At 40.5% G+C, this 25272-nt stretch overlaps 1 protein-coding gene across 1 annotated transcript in view; it reads left to right on the forward strand.

Annotated features, from left to right (window-relative positions):
- LOC114353877 (probable phospholipid-transporting ATPase VA) overlaps positions 1-25272 on the forward strand; it is a 93711-nt gene that overhangs the window by 58849 nt on the left and 9590 nt on the right. Inside the window, exons 3-12 of the mRNA XM_028306017.1 lie at positions 1906-2727; positions 3353-3498; positions 5450-5594; positions 8752-8958; positions 13129-13351; positions 20620-20864; positions 21577-21786; positions 22587-22677; positions 23313-23464; positions 24487-24610. Of these exons, the coding sequence (XP_028161818.1) occupies positions 1906-2727; positions 3353-3498; positions 5450-5594; positions 8752-8958; positions 13129-13351; positions 20620-20864; positions 21577-21786; positions 22587-22677; positions 23313-23464; positions 24487-24610 (2365 nt within the window). The remainder of the gene's footprint in view (positions 1-1905; positions 2728-3352; positions 3499-5449; positions 5595-8751; positions 8959-13128; positions 13352-20619; positions 20865-21576; positions 21787-22586; positions 22678-23312; positions 23465-24486; positions 24611-25272) is intronic.

Below are 25272 nucleotides of genomic sequence, written 5' to 3' on the forward strand. Positions count from 1 at the left end.
GAGGATAGTGGCGCCAGGTTTCAGGGACAAGGTACGGCAGTCTTTTCACGGTGAAGATTCACTCCTGTTAAATACATACTCTTATAGGGTGATATGTCGCCTGCTGCTGCTGCTTGTAGTCGTCAGATTTGAACTTTAAGGTTAAAGATAGAGTTGGATGCAAGTGGTTGGCAGAGGCCTTTGTCCAGTCCAGAGCGTAAATATGTCTACTGGAATCGTTTACGCAACAAATAAGATTTCTATGTTTTTGACTGCTTGAATCGTATAAAATCATAAGATGCATTCTTGGAGAGCTATTAAGTACAATTCTTGTTATTACTGATAAGCCGTCTAATCTCGGAGATAAACGTTAATTTTATGACATGTACTTATGTATGTCACCGGAAAATAACAAGACTCGTAAGTTGATCAATTTTCTAGGAAGTTGATCAACTCTCGGAAAATAACAAACGGCAGTTGAAATGTACTATTTAACGCATCGAATTTTAGCTAATTGGTCAACTTACGGTATCTAGCCGTAATTTAATAATTAACTATATTGCTACAAGTAAAATTATCCACAAATGGGCCAATCGTTGCCCAGAGTACTATTTGACGGTACACTATTATCCGTCACTTAATACACTTTTCTCTGATTGGTCGACAGCATTAATTATAAGCATTTAGCAAGTGTTTATTCATTGAGTTACAAACACTTAGATTATATGTATTGTTTAAATATTTACATTTTAGAGATAGGGATATTAAAGTTCGTCTATGCTATATAGTTAAATAAATGAAAAATGTTAAAAAAAATATTGGAGCTTAGAGTTTTATTATTGTAAGTTATATTAATAATAAGTAAGTTTGTTTATATCTACTACTACAGACTGCATTTCACTCATCATAAATAAAATGACGCGTTATAATGAAAATTATTACCACACAAAACAACAATTGCTAATTTTACTACTTTAAATAAAGAAAATAGATAGATTTGTTTACGTTTAAACCGGTAATGGCGGCGGGGAGCGGTATAAAAGCACGTGAGTCTTTTAACCAATCAACGTGCACCTTGCCTTTGTCGGATGATTTAACGGCAAGACGCCGTAAATTAATCAACTTACTAAAATACATACGTTAAATAGTACATTTCAAATGCCGTTTATTATTTTCCGAGAGTTGATCAACTACCTAGAAAATTGATCAACTTACGAGTCTTATTATTTTCCGGTGACATGTATATTTCAGCTAAACCACGTAGTAAATATTTTAAAACAATATACTCTTAGCAAATGTTATTCCACTCATACGTAATGTTTTGCAATCGTTACATCCCAAAACTGTTGTCACACATCACACAGTAATATTATGTGGTCGATGTTTGAGAGCATGACATGTATCATTGACCCACATTTGTAAAACAATAACTTGTGGTGTTTGCATAGTTTGCTTCATGTAATATCATTTATATAGTAGCCAGCCCATCACTTACTTGAAACGCAAACGAATAACATTTGCTCCCTGTATTACGCAAATTGCTTTGAACGCTTTGCAACTATCAAAACTATCATGCATGTAGCTGTTGTCAATTTATTACGTACCTACGTTACAAAGGCAGATCTTGCATTGCCCCAAATCGTAAATCAACAAAATTGGCACTATAAATTGAGAGAACCTATTAACCTCATTTCAAGAGTTGCAAGTTATATCAAATGGCGCTTTCATAAGTTGATGGCCATAATAATGACAATAACCAAAGTTGTAGATTATTATCAATGTTTAGGTAAAAGAAACGGAGCGTGAGAATGACTTTCTCCGATAAATTTCTATTCAAATAGAAGTAATTTGGAAAAGCAGTTTCGAGTCCAATTTTCTTTTGTCATCGTGAATTGTTTTGTGCTCACGACATCCTATTATTTTCAGCAAGCGGAATTCAATCCACTAAAATTCCGGAGTTCAGTGGAAGTTGAACGACCCTCTACAAAAATATATCGGTTTAATGGCACGATATCCCACCCAAACGGGGACAGAGTACCGCTTAACTCCGAAAATCTGCTATTGAGGGATTGCTTAATCAAAAACACTGATTACGTAGAAGGAATCGTGGTATACGCGGGACACGAAACAAAAGCTATGCTCAACAATGGTGGTCCCAGGTACAAATGTTCAGGTTTAGAAAGAAAAATGAACACTGATGTCATATGGTGCGTTCTGGTGCTTCTCTTCCTCTGCTGTGCCGGCGCTGTCGGCTGTAAAGTATGGTTAGACCAATACCATCCTCTGGTGGCCAAATTCACGCCGTTTCTTCCACAACCGGGCAAGCCGGCATACGAAGGGCTGCTCATATTCTGGACTTACATAATAGTGTTACAAGTCATGATACCGGTGTCTCTCTACGTTACGATCGAAATGACGAAACTGCTGCAAGTGTACCACATACACCAGGACGTCGAGATGTACGATCCTGAGACGAACACGCGGGTGGAGTGTCGAGCGTTGAACATCACGGAGGAGTTGGGGCAGATCAATTACTTGTTCAGTGACAAGACGGGGACGCTGACGGAGAATAAGATGGTGTTCAGGCGGTGTACAGTGAACGGCGTGGACTACGACCACCCGCCCGGGCCGCCCACCGAGCCGTCGGCCGAGCTGCCGCCCATCGTCACGCCCATCACCAGCGTGTCGCCCAACAGGAGGATGCTCCAGCACTTGTTGGACAACAACGACGCTCAGCATACGCAAAAGGTAAGCTACATTTTTCACAAATCTCTACAAGTCATAGTCTTTTTATAAAAAATATTTATAGCTACCGCGGATATTACCCATGCGATAGTAGCGGATAAACCCGAAAATAATGTGAGGAAAGGTGCTGCACGTTAATATTGATGTTTTCCTGTTGAAAATTGACTGAACGTCCTTAAAATTTATTAATAATACGGGTCATTTGCAACAAATTTAGACTACTTTTACACTAATATTATACATAAAAGATTTTTTTTATTGAATAGGCTCCAAAACTACTGGACCGATTTGAAAATTCTTTTACCATTACAATCCTTCATTATTTCGATTCGCCGGATCAGCTGGTTATGTATAATTTATGACCGACACAGCTCGCTCGATGCTGCGGCAGTTCAATTTTATCCAAATCAATCTCTTTCTTCATTTTCTCCATTTACTTCTTCTCCTCTGACACCGTCACATCTTCTTTCAAGTTGACTTCAGCAAACTTCACTTTATTCGCCTCAGTGCTATCTCTTTCCTTCCTCTTCTTCTCAGTACAATCAGGATCGTACTGCTCCGAAATGGGGATACGTTCAGTCAAAACGAATATAAATTGCGGCTTTAAAAACTCAATTTATTCGGGCAGGTCCGCGAGTTCCTGCTGATATTGGCAGTTTGCAACACGGTGGTGGTGAGCCTGCCGCACGTGGACTCTATGCAGTTGAGCGACTCCACCTCGGGAGACGTGCAGAAACCCTCGCGCTCCAACGGCACCCTTCGATCCAACGACAAGTGAGTGTTTACATTGAACAATAGCATACATTGAGGCGCGGTGAACCCGGCGCCTTAACCCTTGACCTTTTTGGGTACTTTGATTTAATCAATATTTCTAAATCTTGTCCGCCTCTCGCCACCTCAGGGCAGGGCTGACACGGGATCTCAATCTTATTCATAGTGCTTGCGCTTGAATGAACAGATTAACTAAGTATGTGTTTAATTTATTCAAAATTAAGTTGTGATACCTGCCAATTTTCACAAAACTGCGTCATATTAGGAAAAAATCTATTAAATTGAGCAGGATTTTCGTTATTGAACTTAAGAAACCATTTAAGCCATTTAGCCTGTAAAAATATTAGTCTTGCTAACCGCATTGTCCATTGTAATTAGCGACAGGCGACAAAGCACACGTTCAAGGTCTTCGTATTGGCAAAATCGTCGAGTTAATTAGTCGACAGTTAAAACAATACAAAAAAAATCCTGTTTAAATAAGCCTGAATGAGACATTTCAATAACGTGATCAAACGGTTGATAGAAGTATTGTAATGCATGTTACAGCAGTAAATATATTGTAACATATTTTATTTATAAGCATTATTTTGCTCACAGCTGGTACGTTCTTATTTAAAAATATCGATTCCTATCGCTCCCATTGGATTTTATCAGCTGATACATATTATAGTTTCACTACCATAATGGTTCTATCTTTATAAATGTGCAAACTGAGAGCATTTTATGACGTAATAAGAGCGATATTACAAAAAAAACATATAATTCAATGTGCTGTACGTACATCATCATTTCTCTTATTGAGTATCACAGCGCAGCGACTGCTAAAAACAGGTCTGCCAGATGTAATACCATTTCAATATTGGTTCTTATATTGGTTTCTAAGCTCTAGTTTAAATAAATATTGATCGATCAACAGCACAGCTAACAGGATAACGTTAATGTGTAGGTTGAATTAATGGATGTGTTTAACTTGTATGTTATTGGTTAGTCTCTTATTTATACGCATGAATTGTTAAGAATATTTTAATACTATTGGTATGGTTCTCTTTTATACGATAAATCTAATAACAGCAATAATGAGATTCTTCAAAATTTAAATTATTTCTAAAAATGTAAGCTGCTCTTTAGTGATATGATGTCACTTCTAAAATCGCAATGCATTCTTTTTATTTTTAGTAATGCATGAGTACATTCGCAATTTATTTTTAGTGATCACCATCCATGTCTATATAGCCTAGAAAACGGTATTTTAAATGTTCGTATTTTAAGAAGTGACTTCACTTCAACATCTTTTCTCCGACGTTCTTTTTAAAAGAAAAGCATTTATGTTTTTGCAGAAATATAAATGAAGAAAAGACTGCATTTATAGCAGCGTTTTAAAGCCTTCGCGGCATGACTTTCAATCAAGTGATATGCAAAAGTTTCTTGTAAAAAACATTATTGTAGGCTATTCATTTAGATTTATGAAAGTAAATTTTTTAATTTAAAAAAATAGCTTATTTTGTTGGGTTCCATTAGATTGGATTAGACCAGTCTAACTGTTGATCCTGGCTATGATAATACAGCTCCGCTAGGCAAAACGTCACACTTGTAATTTGGAAATGCCTTTTCTCTACCGTTTTTTGTATGAAGTTACTCCGTGAACGAATTCGATTTTTGGAGTGATCAAAAGTGCCACTTGACTAGGCCCGCAGAAGTTGCAGTGGTGGGAAAGAGAGGCGTCATTGACTTACTTGACTTGTCATATGTCCCCTAGAAGGGGCAAAGGGCGTCCACAACAGTCCTCCATCGCGTTCGGCCTTGAGCTTCGTGTTTGATCTCGCTCCAAGTCTTGCCGATCTTCTTCGCCTCGTCTGCTACAGTGCGCCGCCAAGTTTGTTTGGGGATTAGACCCGTATTTATTGCTGTGAGCTGTTCAAAATTCAAATGATAATTCGGCGTTTTTCTTCCATAGATACGCCAGACTGACTGAATCCCGGTCGACGACGCCGTCGCCGCCGCCCTCCACCTCACCCCTCAGAATTCGTCTGCCGAAGCTGCCTTTTGGCTCGCGAGAGGAGACTGAGAGCGAGCCTAGTACATCGACTGCAGAGCAGCAGGTAAGCATCAGGGCCGTCTTTAAGCTACTAGGGGCCCTGGGCACTTAAGTGGGGCACTTATCATCTGGAAAAAGGTCTTTTGATCAGATGGGGGCCCCCTGGGCATGTGCCCAAAGTGCCCCGTAGGAAATGGGCCTGAATACAGGAGATTTACGCCCGTATTCACAAACGATTCTTGCTTAAGTGAAGCAGCAAATCGAACGCACAGCGTTAAATAGAGCTCTGTGATTCGTTCGTATGTCACCCTGTGCGTTCACGCGCATTTTGAGACCTCATAGTAATGTTTGTGAATACGGGCGTTAGGACTGTTGTAAGGAAGGCTTAAGTTGAGACATGTTTGGACGTAACTAGCTTTTTAGCTTTTCAGCTTTTTAGTATAGTGACCTTATTACATCACTGTTTGCCAATGAGTGACTCGTCGAAATCGGTCCAGCAATTTGGAGATTAGCCAGAGCAAACAGACAGACAATTATTTCTAAACCATGAATATAAACATTATAAACAGACGCTTCAGTTTATTTGGAATTCTAGATTACAGATGATACCTACATCTATTAATAGAAAGTTAGGTTTTCAGTCATTCTAGTCTACAAGATTAAACACAACTATCTATCTACCTTTGCGTTTACTTAAACTTAGATCACCTAGATCGGTAATTAATAAAAGTTATGATAGATTATCTTCATGTCATTCAATCTACGTTAATGTTTTAAGTAAAACCAATGGTGAAACTTAACAGCACATACACAAACAGTTGACTGAACAAAGTCACAGTTCCTGAACGAGTCGATAAAAGTTGACGGCACGCGGCATGTCGTATCACGGCCAACATCTGTGATTGGTTAGCGTGCAAGTGACAACTGATAATGATGACTTGTCATTAAGCGATTAATTATGTCACCTTACCAAGAAACCGGAGTTAAATCGGTTAATGTAAAAAGGAGTAATTCATAACATATTTTAAATGATGTTTTTTGTATCCGTTACCAATTATTATATTATTCTAGTAAAATAAATTACTGCAGCATAATATTTTGACTTTAATTAGTCATTTACTCCCACATACACCATATTTTTATACTTATTCAAGTCGTTTTGCGTAACTAAAAATGCAAATATTTAACGATTAGCTCTCCACGGTGCAATTGAAACGGTTAATTGAGACATTAAATATCACAAAAAGTCAAGTAAATTGTCTACTTATAACGTAAACCGCAGCGAAATGCGGAACCAATCGAGCCGCGGAAAAAGTGTAATCAAATAACTACAATAATTGCAACGCAATGAATTTGTCGGTATTTACAATATTATGTAAAGGCAAAGTGCCCTGTTACGCTTTTACCTATTAGTAACTACGAGGGCTGCACTAAAAGTATCGGGAATGGAATATTTCCACTGTTCCTGTCATATTAAAATCGATTTAATTGCAAACTCCAGGGTTTTAAAAATCGTATACCATTTATTTATTTAAAAAAAGATTCTCGGTCGTATCACAAGGTCTTGTCAAACTTGTTTAGTCGTTGAGAAAATGGAATTGACTCGAGAAAATTCAAGAGCGATGATTTATTATGACTTTTGAAGTGGTTTAACACAAAAACAGTGTGTTGACCGGATGATTTCTGCATTTGGTAATGAAGCCCCATCCAAAACCACAATTTATCGCTGGTTTGCTGAATTTCAACGTGGACGTGTCAAGCTCAGTGATGATCCCCGTCAAGGTCGTCCAAAACTGTAGTCACCCAAGAAAACGTTGATGCTGTGCGTAAGCTGATTGAAGTAGATCGACATGTGACATACCGCGAAATTCAGGCAACTTTAGACATTGGCATGAGTCAAATACAAATAATCTTGCATGAACAATTAGGTGTAAAAAAGTTGTTTTCCCCATAGATACCGCATTCGCTCCGTGAAGAGCAAAAAGCGGCTCGCGTTACTTGGTGCGTCAGAACTCTCGAAAGATTACACGTAGGATCCTCAAATGCTGTATACAACATCGTATCAGGTGACGAATCCTGGATAACGCGAACGAACCCGAAACAAAAAACCAGTCACGAGTTTGGGTGTTCGAAAATGAGTTAAAGCCAACAAAAATTGTTCGTTCACGGAGTGTTGCAAAAAAAATGGTGGCCACGTTTGTGTCCAAAACCGGCCATGTTGCGACTATTCCTCTTGGGGGACAAAGAACGGTTAATGCAGAATGGTATGCTAGCATTTGTTTGCCACAGGTCGTTTCTGAACTCCGTAAAGAGAACTGCAACCGCCGCATCATCCTCCATCACGACAATGCGAGTTCTCACACCGCGCACAGAACAAAAGAGTTTTTAGAGCAAGAAACCATAGAATTATTGGACCATCCGCCGTACAGCCCCGACCTAAGCCCTAATGATTTCTATACTTTCCCTAAAATAAAGAATAAATTGCGTGGTCAGAGATTTTCATCACCTGAAGAAGCTGTGGACGCCTACAAAACGGCCATTTTGGAGACCCAAACTTCCGAATGGAATGGTTGCTTCAATGATTGGTTTCGTGTATGGAAAAATGTGTCTAATTTCGCGGAGAATACTTTAAAAAGCAATAAATACATTTTTAAATAGTAATTTTGTTTCACTTCCTTGATTCCCGAAATTTTCAGTGCCGCCCTCGTACTTCACATGCCAAACGCTATGTTTTACGAGTTAATCGTGTTCGTGGCTGATTGTTGTATCGCAGTTATAAAATATGCGCAATGCAATGGATAATGGATAAAATTTTCCTTATTAATGTCGATTCTAATTTTGTGTGTTATTAACGATATAAAATAGTATTATAACACCGTTATAATAACTAAACGAAACTGTCAATCTTTATGTTAGTGCAATCAAAAAACAATTGGGAGAGAGTAATAATAACAAATATAGCGTTATCACACAAAATATGTGAGAAAATTTTTCCTCAACATGCAGTGCTAATGGTTTCCCGATAAGTAATAATATCTCAATAATTTGAGAGAACAATAGCCCAGCAACGGTGTAAGTGATAAACTGCTGATTCGTGGGTCAGTAGTTTAAACCCCGCTGCCACTGGACTGTTGTGGTGGACCCACTCGTAACACAAGCATAATATTTAGCTCAGCTAGAGAAGTTAACGGGATTAGTGATTTGTCATTTTTATCCACCAGTTTGCGCGCTACGAGGCGGAAAGTCCCGACGAGCTGGCGCTAGCGGAGGCAGCGCTCGCGTACGAATACGAGCTACGGTGCCGCGCGCCCGACGAGGTCGAGGTCGGCATACGAGGCGAGCTTACGAGGCTCAAGGTGCTGAGGGTGCAGCCCTTCGACTCCGTGCGGAAGTGCATGTCCGTGGCGATACGCACGCCCACGGGACAGGTGAGAACACTAACTGCTCGACTGTTCATAGACGATAATAAACATACTAAACATAGATGCCGCGTACTTAACGAGGTCGAGGTCGGGATACGAGGCAAGCTGACTCCACTCAAGGTGCTGAGGGTCCAGCCCTTTGCCTCTGTGCGGAAGTGCATGTCCGTCCCTATACGCACGCCTACGGGACTAGTGAGAACTGAGAACGTTAACTGCTCGACTGTTCATAGACGATAATAAACAAACATAATAGCAGAGCTGCGGTACGCGCGCTCTACGAGGTCAAGTTTGATATACGAGGCGAGCTTACGAGGCTCAAGGTGCTGAGGGTCCAGCCCTTCGACTCCATGCGGAAGTGCATGTCCGTGGCGATACGCACGCCCACTGGACAGGTGAGAACACTAACTGCTCGACTGTTCATAGATATATCGTTCCATCCACGAAGACGCGCCTCACCATTTTTCCGCTAATATTATATTAAGATGATAGTGATAAATTATTCAATTTTTTATTCTAAAACATTAAAACAATAAAGTAATTAGAAGAATTTTTTTATAATTAAAAAAAAGGTTTATGTATTTTAAAAAATCTCACGTGAGATTGTGGGGAGGGGGAGGGGGTCTGGAAAAATCTCACCAAGGGGGGCGGGGGGGTTGAAAAATTGCCAAAATTGTCTCACGTAATTAATTTTTTTTTTTTTTTTTTTTTTTTTTTTTTTTTTTTTATGTGATAGGACGCCCCCTAAGACTTCAAGAAGTATGAAAGTGGTAGATCGCCCAGGGTTTCGTTAGTAAACAGTAGATCTTAGGTATGTCTAATTAAGTTTGCCACCCCTGATCTATCTATACTAATATTATAAATGGGAAAGTAACTCTGTCTGTCTGTCTGTCTGTCTCTCTTTCACGCCTAAACCACTGAACCGATTTTAATGAAATTTCTCATAGAGATAGTTTTTGTCCCGGGAAAGGACATAGGATAGTTTTTATTCCGGTTTTTGAAACAGAGACGTGCGCGATAAAGTTTTTCTGTGACAGACAAAATTCGACGCGGGCGAAGCCGCGGGCGGAAATCTAGTATGCTATAATATAGTAAACTAATAGAGTAGTAAGTAGAGCTGCGGTACGCGCACCCGACGAGGTCGAGGTCGGGATACGAGGCGAGCTGACCCCGCTCAAGGTGCGGAGGGTTCAGCCCTTCGACTCCATGCGGAAGTGCATTTCCTTCGCCATAGGCACGATGCCCACGGGACAGGTGAGAACTGAGAACGATGACTAATCGACTATGAATAAATGATAGATTAGAGTAAAAATAGACTTAGTGGAGGTTGATCCAAAATTGAGGATGACGCCGTTCGACTTCGCGCGGAAATACATGTCCATTGCTGCAAAAGACAAGTGAAACCACAAACTGATCTACTAATAAGAACCGCATTTGTCTAAGTTAAGTTTTCGTTCAAGCTCGACAATTTAATATAATGAAAAGAAATCATTTAAGGAAACCAGCATTCGGTATAAAAACGTGATCAGTTCTCACAAATAAAATAATAAATAGTGACATTATGAAACGTAATAAAATGACCTTCATAAGTCCTTGTATAATTATTTACAAAGGCCAAAAACTAGATCACATGCTGGCTGTGGTCTCATATGTAAAACATGTAGTTTTTGCAAATGTGTGTCATTGAAACAGTCATAATAAATCTTTATTCTAATATTGTAAGAATAAAAAAAACAAAGTAATAAATAACAAGGCGCCTTCAGATATCCTCAGGGCACTTGTTGGTGACGGCAACGCACATATGTTACAAGTATACTAGTAATTAAAAAAAACTGATAGAAGTTGTTGCAAATTCAGATCTTCGTGCGTTGATAATAACTTCTACTGTTGCTTTGTCAACTTTTGGACGCCATAATTTTAGATGATAATTTTGAACCTTCGTTCCAAATAGGTGAAGTGCAATCTCAAACCCTCGTCTCAAGTACAATCTCGTGCGAAGTGCTCTCACAAGATTACAAGAAAAGAAATCTTGTAAAAAATCGTAGCGTCTAGCATTCTTGTCTTGATCAATTAAGAATCAACACCCCAATCAATGTTATCTGGTATTTGAAACTGGAGATAAATCACGTTTCTTTAAGTACGGCCACTTCTCTAATCTTAGTCGTTAACGACGTCATACCGATCCCAAAAAGCATGCAAGGAAATATTTATTTCGAAATTATAACAGCTGCATAAATCCGGGTTTCTCAGCGTAACAATGTGTGACAGTTCAGAGAACAGTGAGTCATTCAATCGGGAACGCACTGACCTGCGACTTATGACCGACTTTGCTCTCTGGGAAACCCACCTATTTCTTACGAACCTTAATGACCCTACGCGCACTCTACATGCAATAAATATTCCAAACGGTTTTTAATGGAAACGATTAAATTGAAATTTTCAGAAACCATAATTATGTGTTATTGATATGATTTCCTAATGAATACATACGGAAAATACGCAAATGAAATTTGTTACTGCGATAAAGCACATTTTAAAATTTCAACGTCCTATTACCGATTTAGTATCCGATGAGTGGTTTAAAATTGATGAAGTGTGAACGCAACTCGTTTTGTGTTGTCTATGGGACATCTCTACTCTCTCCGGTCTATGGTCACGGTGTGCGCGTTTCTTTTGTTAAATTACTTTGATAAAATAAAACCAAGTTTATTTCTATCTAAAGATTTATTATTTCATCAAAAATTAATGCGGAAACTCCTTTAAATGGAGAACTCGTTCTACCGGGGGCTTGTCAATGTGCCCCAAATATGGCGCAGTTGTAATTATTGCAGTCGACCTCTAGGCCGCGCCAAAATAATCCAACCTTTAAGTGTCAAGACCAATTACAACATAATTGCATGTTAATTTCCTGTCTTCAAATAAATATGTATACATGACACGTGTGCGAGCGTTTCACGTGTGAATAGAAATAGAAGCGTAACAAAAGAATTACGTACTAATCACTTACGTATTTTTTTTATTGTTTTTAAAGCATTTTTGCCAATGCAACCGTATTGAATTGTAAAACGTTCGAATTTAATTTCATACGGATCCGCATAGCTCGCTCATCACATTTCGTTCAAGCTAAACAGTATCTTACATCGTTGTAATAGATGGTATTTTGTATTCATCAGTTAATCGATTCGCTGGGGCTCTATCTTTTCTACTTTGCACATTCAAAGATCGAATGACGTTATACTTCAAAAATGAATGAAACATTCACCAGATAGTTCTTACGCTAAAAATGAACAGTAAAAATACTCGAGAGATTTTCTTTAAAGTGGTCGGGCGATCATAAGCTCCATATTGACGATGATACATACTCTCACTTAAATAATAAATCAAGCCGACCCTCTCTTTTACTGTCTCCTCACGTTATCACTTATTATCATACTGAGTGAGTACTGACCCATAATTGTTTCCTGTCTGCTGAACTCGCAACGGACAAATTAACTGACTGACTCGTAAACCACAATAAGAAGAAATATCTCACAACGCCATTGATTGAGCCCGATTCGACCAAACTTTTATCCGAGAATAACTCTCACATTGACAGTTTCAGTATGGGAAATACGTCAAAATGTCGAATAGCTGACGACTGACGACTTATACTGAAATTAATATTTACTCTTGTTTGGTCGAATCCAACCTTAATAGAATTACTTTAGACAATAGGACCTCTCTATTTTGAATCCTCAATGATTCGTCTTAAAAAAACTTAGTGTGCAAAAAGATACCACACTGTGCACTCGATATAAAAGCTTTCGTAACATAAAGGTGTTCCTTATTTTGATAAACACTTTATTGTAAATCACACAAAACAAGAAAAGAAAGACATACATAGATCAAAATAAGTTGCCTAAATCAGGGTTTCCCAATTTTTTTTTGCCAAGGAACCCTAATTGATTATACTTTTCCTAGCGGAACCCCCGTACTACTCCGCCCGCACGCCCCTCCCTTGTGCGAAAACAAGTCGGTGCGAGCGAACAACGTCGGTCACGAAACGTGGGATAATATTTTTACGGAACCCTTGCGGCCTTTCCACGGAACCCCAGGGTTCCGCGGACCACCTTTCGGGAACCGCTGGCCTAGATCTTATTATTTAAAACTAACTACAATAAAACCTTTTGCATCTTCTAGGTGGTGCTATACGTGAAAGGCGCTGACAGCACAGTCCTGGGAGCCCTAGCGCCAATGCGCGCCGGCTCTGCCGAGTCGGCCGCCTACGAGAGGACCCGCTCGCTTCTGTCGGAATACTCGCGCGCGGGTCTACGGACGCTGGTCATGGCCAAGCGGACGATGCAACCGGCTCTTTGGGAGGAGTGGCTCGCTGGCCACGTGAGAGCTTCCGAGATTGGCGAAGGTAGGAATATCATACTTTATTTATGTAAAACGTATATGCACATAAAAAACCGTAGCGCCCATGCGCTCTGGCTGTGCCAAGGCGGCCGCCTACGAGAGGACCCGCTCGCTTCTGTCGGAATACTCGCGCGCGGGTCTACGGACGCTGGTCATGGCCAAGCGGACGATGCAACCGGCTCTCTGGGAGGAGTGGCTCGCTGGCCACGTCAGAGCTTCCGAGATTGGGGAAGGTAGGAATGTCATACTTTATTTATTTAAAACTTATATGTAAACTAGCTGTGCCCGCGACTTCGTCCGCGTGGACTAATGACTTTGGGTAGGCACTTTTAATAATTTAGTCTAATTATTTTACAAAGGCCTATGTTCAGCAGTGGACGTCCTATGGCTGAAATGATGATGATGATGATGATGATTTTACAAATAGCTTTTGCCCGCGACTTCGTCCGTGTAGAAGTCGAAAAAGTTCTCATAGGATTTTTAAATGGTTTTTAACGTTATTATCTAAATGTTTGAATACTATTTGATCGTTTAAACACAGTGAATGATTCAATTACATAAAATTTTAATGATACTTTTCACGGCTTCGCTCTCATGAATGTTAACGACCGTCAAAAGCACGTCGATAGATGGCGGTCACTAATTTAGACTTTGATTTGCTCGTTTAAACACAGTGAATTATTCAATTACATAAAATATCTATAATGACTAAATTTTAAATATTATGAACAGTTCTATAAATGTAATATTTAGTTCCTAATTAGGACTAATGATACGTTTCACGGCTTCGCTCTCATGAATGTTTACGACCGTCAAAAGCACGTCGATAGATGGCGTTTTTAAGGATATTTCTCACCTCTTAACTATTTATTGAAATTTAGTTTGTCACATATCGTCATAAATTGTAGCCTATATATTAGCCTGGGTTATAAATAATAATACTGTAAAGTTTCAACAAAATCCGTTTATTAGTTTTTGCGTGAAAGAGGAACAAACATCCAGACATCCAGACAAAAAGGTTACAGTGAGCCAACCATAAAAGATAGACATATGCTGTAGCGGACTTTTTTGTAGAACTTTTAAAGGGGAAAATCCTATCATACATAATTTATGCGAAACTTTAACCGTTTNTACTACGCTCACAAGAGCGCATTTTTTTTGTGTTTAGAATTGATCTACGTCACCGCTCAAGCGTCAGGGTTGTATGAGCAAAGTAAAATAAATAAAAACTTAATTTTAAGAAGCATTTATTGTATTTACGATTAGAAAACTTTAATCTAGTGGAGTTTGTATAATCGTACCATCTCTAAAGTACCTATTAATAAACTTCAGTGTTGCGATAATTCGAAATTAAACAAACAGTTTTAAAAGGTGTAGTGTCGGAAAATAGACACGGTGAAGTAAAGTTAATGTTTTTATTAGCTAAAATAATTGTTTTGCTATAGTTTTTTGTCATAAGTATTTCAAAATAATGTATTATTTAAAAAGTGTAGTTTTTTTATTTATTATTTAAATCACTACAGTTAATTATTATTCCTAAATATTACAATTTTTCATTAAAGAAGTATAACAGTGCTGTTGGAACAATAAACCTTGATTGCGACTATGATCGACCGAGCGTGTATAGATACGCGTGTGCAAACAGGCGCGTGGCGGCCCGGACTGATTTGCAACTTGAAGTTGTCGCGCGCTGTAGGTAATTATCTCGGCCGGCATAGGCGAGTGACGGAGGCCTGCTAGCATACATAAATTTTAATAAACCTAAGACACAGCGATAGGATAGCCAAACCTTTTACAAAATTACATCTGGTACGCTCAGGCACATAATTATCACCATGTCAATTTAAGACCTAATTTTATGTACCAACCAACATGATGCAATAAAACATTATGACTATGACTTTATAAGTCACATAATTATACACAAGGGGGAGGCCTATGTTCAACAGTTGATGTCTGAAATGATGATGATGAAGTCATATTATAAGATACAACCGTAATATTAAGGTAATTATGTCCCTTTCTGTTATAATATTGTTCCTCATGTATGACCAGGCTCAGGATATTGAGTAGTGCTATATGAGTGCCTTCTATGCAGCCTACACTCCAGGAATCCAAAATCTATAGAACCTATTAACATCAAGTAATAACGTAGGTATTTCCAACACCAAACAATAAAAGTATGTAAGAAATGATGACACAGAACTGACGGCCGATGGGGCAGTAAGGTTTTGAAGTGGAGGCCAGGTACTGAAAGTTGCAGTGTAGGACAAGGTGGAGCGACGACCTCGTAAAGGCAGCAGGCAGGCGCTGGGTGCAGGCTGCTACTGACTGGTCATTATGGAAATCATGGGGCCTCTCCCAATGATTTCCTTTCCTATGTTCAACAGTGATGTTGATGATGATCTCCGTCAGGACCCTCACTTCCGCCTTTCTGAGTCGCAATGTTTTTACAAATGTTCCGATTCAGGTAAATCTTGATTTAGGGCATCCACCGATCCATCTTCGATACTTATCGGGTATAAGTCAAAGCTAAAATGCGTAAACATGCCACTGATGTTCTCATAATTAATTTTAAACGAAACACGAACACAGAAATCGTAAGTAACACCACAGAAACACCTATTGTTGCTCAATCGTACTCTAATAGCAAAATTGCCATTGAGAGTTCATTGGACCAAATGTCAAACAAACGTCAAATAATAGTAGAATACACAGATATATCTGTGGTAGAATACCATTTTAACCCACAATCGATTTACGATTGTAACACGATTGAAGAGCAGACTACCAAATAGTCCAATGGCAGTTCAATGGAATGCCATTGGAAAATCATTGGTCTTTTTTTATTAGCAGAATACCAATAGTGTCAAATAATTCTATTGAGATTCGATTACGATTCAATTGAGCCATTTGTAAATTAGCGGACTTGGGGCCCAGACATCCAGACAAAAAGGTTACAGTGAGCCAACCATAAAAGATAGACATATGCTGTAGCGGACTTTTTTGTAGAACTTTTAAAGGGGAAAATCCTATCATACATAATTTATGCGAAACTTTAACCGTTTACGCAGCGTCAGCTCTCAAAAGGAAAAAAATCACTGATTTGAAACATTCTTCATTGGTGCTCCGCTCCTAGTGGTCTTAGCGTGATGATATATAGCCTAAAGCCTTCAGGGATTAACGGACTATCCAACACAAAAAGAATTTTTCAAATCGGTCCAGTAGTTCCTGAGATTAGCGCGTTCAACCAAATAAACAAACTGTGATTAATAAATTGCGCCACTACAAACCGTACCAACAGATGGCGCTGTTACGATCTTACTATGGCAAACTCCACCGCGCATACAATCCTGCATCGCGGTGACGAAGTTTTTTACCCTGCCCAGTATATATAGACAAACCAAGCTTGTGTAAATTAAATGCTTTAACTCCTTATGGTGGTTGAGCGTCATGTTCCACAACTTCAGCTTTATAATATTAGTATAGATATAGATAAAAAACCGTAGCGCCCATGCGCTCTGGCTGTGCCGAGTCGGCCGTCTACGAGAGGACCCGCTCGCTTCTGTCGGAATACTCGCGCGTGGGTTTTCGGACGCTGGTCATGGCCAAGCGGACGATGCAACCGGCTCTTTGGGAGGAGTGGCTCGCTGGCCACGTGAGAGCTTCCGAGATTGGCGAAGGTAAGAATGTCATACTTTATTTATTTAAAACTTACATGTACATAAAAAACCATAGCACCCGTGCGCTCTGGCTGTGCCAAGACGGCCGCCTACGAGAGGACCCGCTCGCTTCTGTCGGAATACTCGCGCGCGGGTCTACGGACGCTGGTCATGGCCAAGCGGACGATGCAACCGGCTCTTTGGGAGGAGTGGCTCGCTGGCCACGTGAGAGCTTCCGAGATCGGCGAAGGTAAGAATGTCATACTTTATTTATTTAAAACTCATATGCACATAAAAAACCGTAGCTCCCATGCGCTCTGGCTGTGCCAAGGCGGCCGCCTACGAGAGGACCCGCTCGCTTCTGTCTGAATACTCGCGCGCGGGTCTACGGATGCTGGTCATGGCCAAGCGGACGATGCAACCGGCTCTCTGGGAGGAGTGGCTCGCTGGCCACGTGAGAGCTTCCGAGATTGGTGAAGGTAAGATTTTCATACTTTATTTATTTAAAACTTATATGCACATAAAAAACCGTAGCACCCATGCGCTCTGGCTGTGCCAAGGCGGCCGCCTACGAAAGGACCCGCTCGCTTCTGTCTGAGTACTCGCGCGCGGGTCTTCGGACGCTGGTCATGGCCAAGCGGACGATGCAACCGGCGCTGTGGGAGGAGTGGCTCGCTGGTCACGTGAGAGCTTCCGAGATTGGCGAAGGTAGGAATATCGTATTTAAATCTGTTCTCAGCGATTTTTTTTTCTACGCACAATGACCCAATCGAAAGGCTAAATGCAATTTGTTTGTCTTGCTATAGATCGTTTCATCCACGAAGACGCGCCCCACCAATCTTCCGCTAATGTTTGAGTGTTATCGGTACACGCTAAATTATCCATGAGTGCACACGCACATTTTTGGGGAGTTAGATTGCTCGGATCTAACTCCCCAAAAATTGGTGGGGCGCATCTTCGTGGATGAAACGATCTATAACTATGTTTTTTCCAGCTTTGTTTTGCGTATTTTTTTAATATAGTATTAAACATGTGTTATAAAACATATTATACAAATTAATTAAGTAGGTACCTCACCTTTTTTGAAGTCGCTTAAAAATTATAAGATGATCATAAATTACCTCTAGTCAATAGTAAGGTACAAAGCAGAATAGACCCTGGCTAGTATATGTACCATTTCTACTAAGTCATTGCTTTATACTACCTAGTGACCTGATTATTAAAATTATTGAATAAAGCAAAGAATAATTAGCTGAATACTTTTTATCAGATGTAATTTCCACCCACATGAAGACTGTGTAATAATTTCCTGTATGAAAAATATGCGCATATTTTTACATGTCCGTATAATAATAAAATTAAAACGTAATAATTCAAGATAACAACGGCTCCTTGATATTAACTAAGTGTATTAGTTTTGATTCCATAATGTCCCCATAAGCGTGCTTTTTGCTCAATTATGAAGTCAAAAAGTAGTCATTGTAATATTTCAACAGTACAGTAACAGTTATCTGCTTTGTTTTAAAATTCTGATAATGTTAATCAGCACACAGGAAACTAGTATTTCACATTTAACATTTTGTGAATATCCTGGTGGCTTTTGGTAATTTGACTATGGCATAATTTCCCATAAAAAAAACCTGCCAACGTAGTGGTAATTAAAACCAGTCTAATTTGACAAGCGTAAAACAGCAGTAAAATACACATGCAGTGGGTAATTCCAATCATCAAATTGAGTGGGAAGAGTTACCTGTTTCATACACCGCAGAAACATTTTAGGATTGCGCCTCAGCCGGATACATGCTTCAGAAACTTTAACTACTTAGTATCGATCGTGAACTTGAACTGCAGCCAAAACGCCAAGTACATGCATGCGAGGTGCATCCCAGTCTTAAGGGTAGTCAGTTGTCTCGAAATCTCATAAAAATCATACCTGGCCGGAATGGCCGGTTAAGAAAAAAAAATCTAGGTTTATTTGCCCAAAATAAAAAAAATAGAGCAAGTATGTCATTTATTTTATTTTGAACTTTCTACTATTCGATTATTCGGCATAGTAACATGCGCTATGGACGTGATGAATCCGAAGTGTGAATGTAATAATAAAATCGAATCATTTTTTGTTGCGTTTTTGCACGCATTGAGTGTTGGGCCCAGGTGTGCTGTATTTTTATGCTTCTCGTGTTTCAATTTGCTTGTTTTAACGATTTTCTTTACAAATATTTGTATTGTTAGAAAAAGTAAATTGTCAATTCTCATTTTTTGCAAATGCTTTCAAATGCGAAATTTTTTAGTGTACCTTACGGTAGACACTTAAGTCAGCATCGCTTTCAGACATGCAGCGGTGAATCGCTCTCAAATCGGGTCACCGTAACGGTTCACGAGCCGCTGCATATGAGACTCTAAGGCTGAAAGAATTAGATTCAAAATAGAAAATAACCAAAATAGGAACAGTTTATTTTCCGCATATTTCGTCTGGAGCGTATCACTGACAAAGCGTTCCCGTTTCTTTAAATAGGTGGTATACTTCTAACTAGGCATGATATCGTATTGTTTTTCTTTAATAGAGGCGAATAAATAAGCTGTTAGCAACGATAGCTTTGTAGCAAAGTAGCTAGTGTTTTTTTTGCATTCTAAATCTGTTTTTCACCACCACACCATCTAACTTTTCTTTATGTCAATCGCTTACCTACTTATTTTCCCTTTTTATTTATACGCCGTTGCCAGTACTTACTTATACTAATATTATTCAAATACATGGTAATCTTTATTAAGACCTTGAAATTAAATGGTTTCTATACACGTTATATAAATTTAGTGTACGACCTTTCAGAGCTAGATATCTAAATATTCGACACTGAAAGTCATGCCTTATCAGTTATCTGTATAATGTTGAAAGTTTATAAGTTTTGGCTTTTTGCCTAAAACCACAGAATAATAATAAGTACTACGTACAGAAGTTTTACTTCGCGAAGGTATTTAGAAAAATGTATGCTCAATGTCATTAACAATATGGTGTAATTTAGCCTGTCTCAAGAGTCAAGCACCATTTTGTTGACAAACGTCAGTGATAGGCACTGCGCCGAAGCTATAGGGCTGACTTCGGTAAAATGATGTGACGTGAGGTGCCAAACTGCGGAAAATGCCGGAGGAAATACATGAATTATCATGAATAATATTAAGTATTTATTTACCTCTCAGTGTTTTGAGACAACTTAAAAAAGTACATTCTGTGTTTTTATTATTATTTAGGCAGTTAAATACTGCACAGTATTTAGTACACCATTTTCTTTATTTTCTTCCATCATACACAAGAATACGCGTGCGTGAGTCAATGTTCGCTCGTATGTGAGGCCTTGTCGAATAGTATCCTGTAGGTGGGTCATCGTACGTGTTTTGTTTTCGATGTAAACTCGCGGAGATGAACAGGCCTGCTAAAAAAAACTACCAAGGATTTCATGCCGCAGTGCAGTTTCGGATTAATATTTACCTGCAAATATTGTAGGCACATTGTAATTTATTAGTAAAATCCAAAACCGAGCTTATTTTTATTAGCTGGCAACTTACAAAAATAGATTTAATGTTGTTATAAAACGTATTGCAACATCGGCAGGTCGAGAGAAACGCATTCGCGATTCACTGGCGCGATTGGAGAGCGCCTTGACGTTAGTCGGGGCCACCGGCGTCGAAGACCGACTACAGGAGGATGTGCCGCGGACCGTGCGAGCGCTACTGGACGCCGGCATCGTGGTGTGGGTGCTCACCGGCGACAAGCCCGAGACCGCCATCAACATCGCCTACTCCGCCGCGCTGTTCTCGCAGAGCGACCGCCTGCTGCACCTCATGTCGCGGGACAAGGTCAGTTCGAGCTCCACGGGGGCTCACTAAAGCCTGGTTCGTAAGCACGTAGAATTTTGTCCAATGACCCATAGCTACCCATCCTTATCATCATCATCATCATTTCAGCCATAGGACGTCCACTGCTGAACATAGGCCTCCCCTAATGCTTTCCACGTTGATCGATTGGTAGCAGCCTGCATCCAGCGCTTCCCTGCTACCTTTACGATGTCGTCAGTCCACCTTGTAGGTGGACGTCCCACGCTGCGTTTTCCGGTACGCGGCCTCCATTCCAGAACCTTGCTGCCCCATCGGCCGTCAGTTCTGCGTACTATATGCCCTGCCCATTGCCTCTTCAGTTTGCTAATCCGTCGGACTATGTCAGCAACTTTAGTTCGTTTACGGATTTCCTCATTTCTGATTCGATCTCGCAAAGAATCCTTATCGCTCGCGCGTAATTATATTGCTGTCGCGACTGTGCGACTGGCACCATACAGTGAGTGTGCGAGCGTGATAGCAACATAATTACGCGCGAGCGATAAGGATGGGTAGCTTGGGGTCATTGGACAAAATTCTACGTGCTCACGGACCAAACTATAGACGCAGTATATCGGTGTGGGTGCTCACTTGTGACGAGCCGAAATAAATGAAAATGAGGCAGAAACTATTCCTGAACAATGCCCGATCTCCGATTTACAAAGACAAAGATCTCATTCCCATTTAACTTTTACAGGAGCACGCGGAATCAACGATCAAGAGTTACTTGGAAGGCGGCGCGGGCGAGCGCGCGGGCGGGCGTGCTTTGGTCGTGGACGGGCGCACACTCACGTACATCCTGGACCGGCGCTCGGGGCTCGTGGCGCCCTTCATGTCGCTGGCGCGGCGCTGCTCCGCCGTGCTGTGCTGCCGCGCCACGCCGCTGCAGAAGGCCTACATCGTCAAGGTCGGTGTGTCTCCAGTAGGCCTAAGATGCGCGCCGCGATAAGCGGTTATCACGCCATTTTATCGATTTTGCCCATACATTTTGGCGTCGATAAAAGTTATCACGGCGCGCATCTTAGGCCTACAGGACGCGCTCGGCTCGTGGCGCCCTTCATGTCGCTGCAGAAGGCACATCGTCAAGGTCGGTGTGTCTCCAGGACGCGCTCGGCTCGTGGCGCCCTTCATGTCGCTGCAGAAGGCACATCGTCAAGGTCGGTGTGTCTCCAGGACGCGCTCGGCTCGTGGCGCCCTTCATGTCAAACTCGCGAGATTGTAATCTGTCGAAAGACTGTGAACAGGAACGTACTGTTTACAGTTTAACGCATTATTTTTCGGTAAATTACAATCTATCGAAGTGAAACCGTCAAATTGTGAAATTACATGCGTCGGATAATGCACGCACTGATTGGTTGAACAACATTTGCCCCGCGTGACATAATTCAACTGAGCGACATTGGGAAATCGTAAACTTCTAATCTCGCGCGGGCGCCCTTAGTGTGTAGGCCTTTAGTATTACTAATTCTCTATAAAATCATCAGCTACCACATTACAGAAGTCATATTATCGTCAATTCGTCAGGCGTTGATGTTTAGCTGAATATAGATAATAAGCAGTGAGACAGTCTGATAAAATAAATCTCGTAAAAATAAACCTCATTAATTAGTTTCAAAAGAAGCAAATTGTCTGAAGACTCGCAACATTAGTGTGCGATGTACTCTAGTCCACATACTGATTTTGCTAACTTATTATTGTTTGTTTTAGGCAGTGAAAGAAGAATTGGGGGTGACTACGTTGGCGATCGGTGACGGCGCCAACGACGTCTCCATGATTCAAACTGCTGATGTTGGAATCGGTGAGTCGTGATATCTAATAGGCAGTCAACAATAAGCATACAGGGTGTTTTGTAGAACGTTGACAAACTTCGTGGGTGTATAGGTAAGGTTATTTTATTTATTTATTTAATTAGGACAACCAACAAGACACACAAATTCAAGCAAAGGGGTTTACATACATAATTTTAAGAATATAAGTTCGCCTATTTGACCCTAAGTCAGCTAATTTTTGTAATTGATATTTATGTAATTTTTTCCGAAATTTTACCTACAACTGCTTCAATTTTTTTCTCACGTGTTTTCAATCGATTTTTTTTACTTGATAAAATAAATGTCAGATCCAGATAATGATTGGATAGCTAGTTACGAGCCGCCAAAGTTTAACAAAAGTACAAACCACGATAAAAAAAAACAACTTAGAATTCGATTTAAATAAAAATGAACGGTGATAATGGATGGCCAATCTTAAAAACATCTCTAGCTTCTCTTCTTTCCAATGATATCACATGTAGTAATTGGAAATTGAAATTCGTCAAAAATTCAAAGTTTAGGGAAGAAAATGGAATAATATAACAAAAACTATCCTATCTATCTAGTCCGCATAACAGGAAAAAGGCACTTAAACATCAGCATCATAGATGTGATTCTCCCTCAGGTCTGTCGGGGCAGGAAGGGCGGCAAGCGGTGATGGCGTCAGACTTCGCGCTGTCGCGCTTCAAGTTCCTGGAGCGGCTGCTGCTGGTGCACGGCCACTGGTGCTACGACCGCCTCGCGCGAATGATCCTCTACTTCTTCCTCAAGAACGCCGTGAGTACAGCCTTTATGTCCTTTTTTTGGTGGTAAAAATACATTGAGTTGCATACCCGCCACAACAATATGGTGCAATTTAGCTGACCATATTGAGTAGACATTTTTTGTAATACCTACCTTTGCAAAGAAATTCTCTGTACGAAGTATATTATTTATTCTTCTGTGGTAGAACGCCTTACGTGTATCCTAATGCCCCCTCTAAGTATTTCCTTCGGGAGTTATTTAAATAACTTAAAAATTGACTTAGACTTTAAACTTACGCCTGTAATTTAATTACAGGCAAAATCCATGAGCTTTTATTTTGCCGATATTTTCGACTGTTATTATTACTGTACCTATTTTTAATCATAATTCATATTTTAGAATAACACAATCAAGCTAAGCCTTGGCGCAGGCTGCAGACTTTTTGTCGGCCGATAATTTAGTCGGGCAGTTAATTAGTATGGGCATGTGTGGAAGTGCGCACATTACGCCGATTTGGTATCGGCCGCTTCTTCATACAAATTAGAATCGGGCCCAACTATCGTCCAACCAAAAGTCGGTGGTCTACGCCTAGACTAAAAGCCTGCGCAAAACTACACCACTATAGATCGTGTCATCCACGAAGACGCGACCCACCATTCTTCCGCTAATGTTTGAGTTTTATCGGTATCCATGAGTGCACCCACACACTACAATTATGACGCTCGGATTTCTCGGATCAAACTCCCGGCACCCCGCACTTCCGACCAAAAATTGGTGGGGCTCGTCTTCGTGGATGAAACGATCTAAAGTCCGGTCGCCGAGCACGTAGAATTTCGTGAATGACCAATGACCCCAAGCTACCCATCCCTATCGCTCGCGCATAATTATATTGCTGTCGCGACTCTACGACGGGCGGCCGCAGTGAGTGTGCGAGCGGTAGCTTGGGGTCATTGAACGAAATTCTACGTGCTCGGCGACCGGACTTTATTTATACCTCATGTATACTGTGTGAACTAATGCTAGTTGACTAATGGTTGCAATTTGTTTACCGGCAGTCATTCGTGTTCCTAGTGTTCTGGTACCAGCTGTACAACGGGTTCTCGGCCATGGTCATGATCGACCAGGCGCACCTCATGTGCTACAACCTCATGTTCACCGCCATCCCGCCCATTGTCATAGGTCAGTATGCTCCCACACAGGTTATAAAAGAGTATTTGGCAATCGGTATATTGTGATACTACACTGAACTGTCCCACCAAACTCGTTCAACTTTAGTTTCCAACGAGGCAAAAATCGGAAGCAGCGTTCCTGTATTGACGGTGGCGCCCCTCTGTCAATGTCACGGGTGGGACAGTTTGCTGTAATTCATCTATACTTTTTAAGAGCTGTCAAAACGCGACTCGCAGATTTTGCATGGAATTAATAGAATTATGAACCAGCTCGCGAACAGTGAACAGTTGACTGACTATTCAGTGATATCAACTGTTAAGAATATAAAATAGACACCAAACTGAAAGTTAACGATCAAAGAATTTGCCTCTTAAAATCGGTTCGCAGTGTCAAGTACCGAATGGTAAGGCCCGGTTTCCACTAAAGTGGAGAAATGTGGGGCTCTCAAATTTTTCTATAGAATTTGACTGCGCGACGGCGCCAACACGGCGCGGAGTGGAAGGAAGTGGAAATAATGAAATCTGATTGGTTATTCAAAACACTCCTCCGCTCTGCTCCGCCTTGGTGAAAACTGGGCATAAACATACAGTACTCTTCAATGGCGTAACTATACCATCCGAGGAAAATGCACAGAGCATGGGGCCCTTGGCGTATCTAGGGTCTAGTGTAGT

The sequence above is a fragment of the Ostrinia furnacalis genome, unplaced genomic scaffold (assembly GCF_004193835.3).
Source record: "Ostrinia furnacalis isolate ACB-3 unplaced genomic scaffold, ASM419383v2 OfSCF1850, whole genome shotgun sequence".
Taxonomy (NCBI): Eukaryota; Metazoa; Arthropoda; class Insecta; order Lepidoptera; family Crambidae; genus Ostrinia; species Ostrinia furnacalis.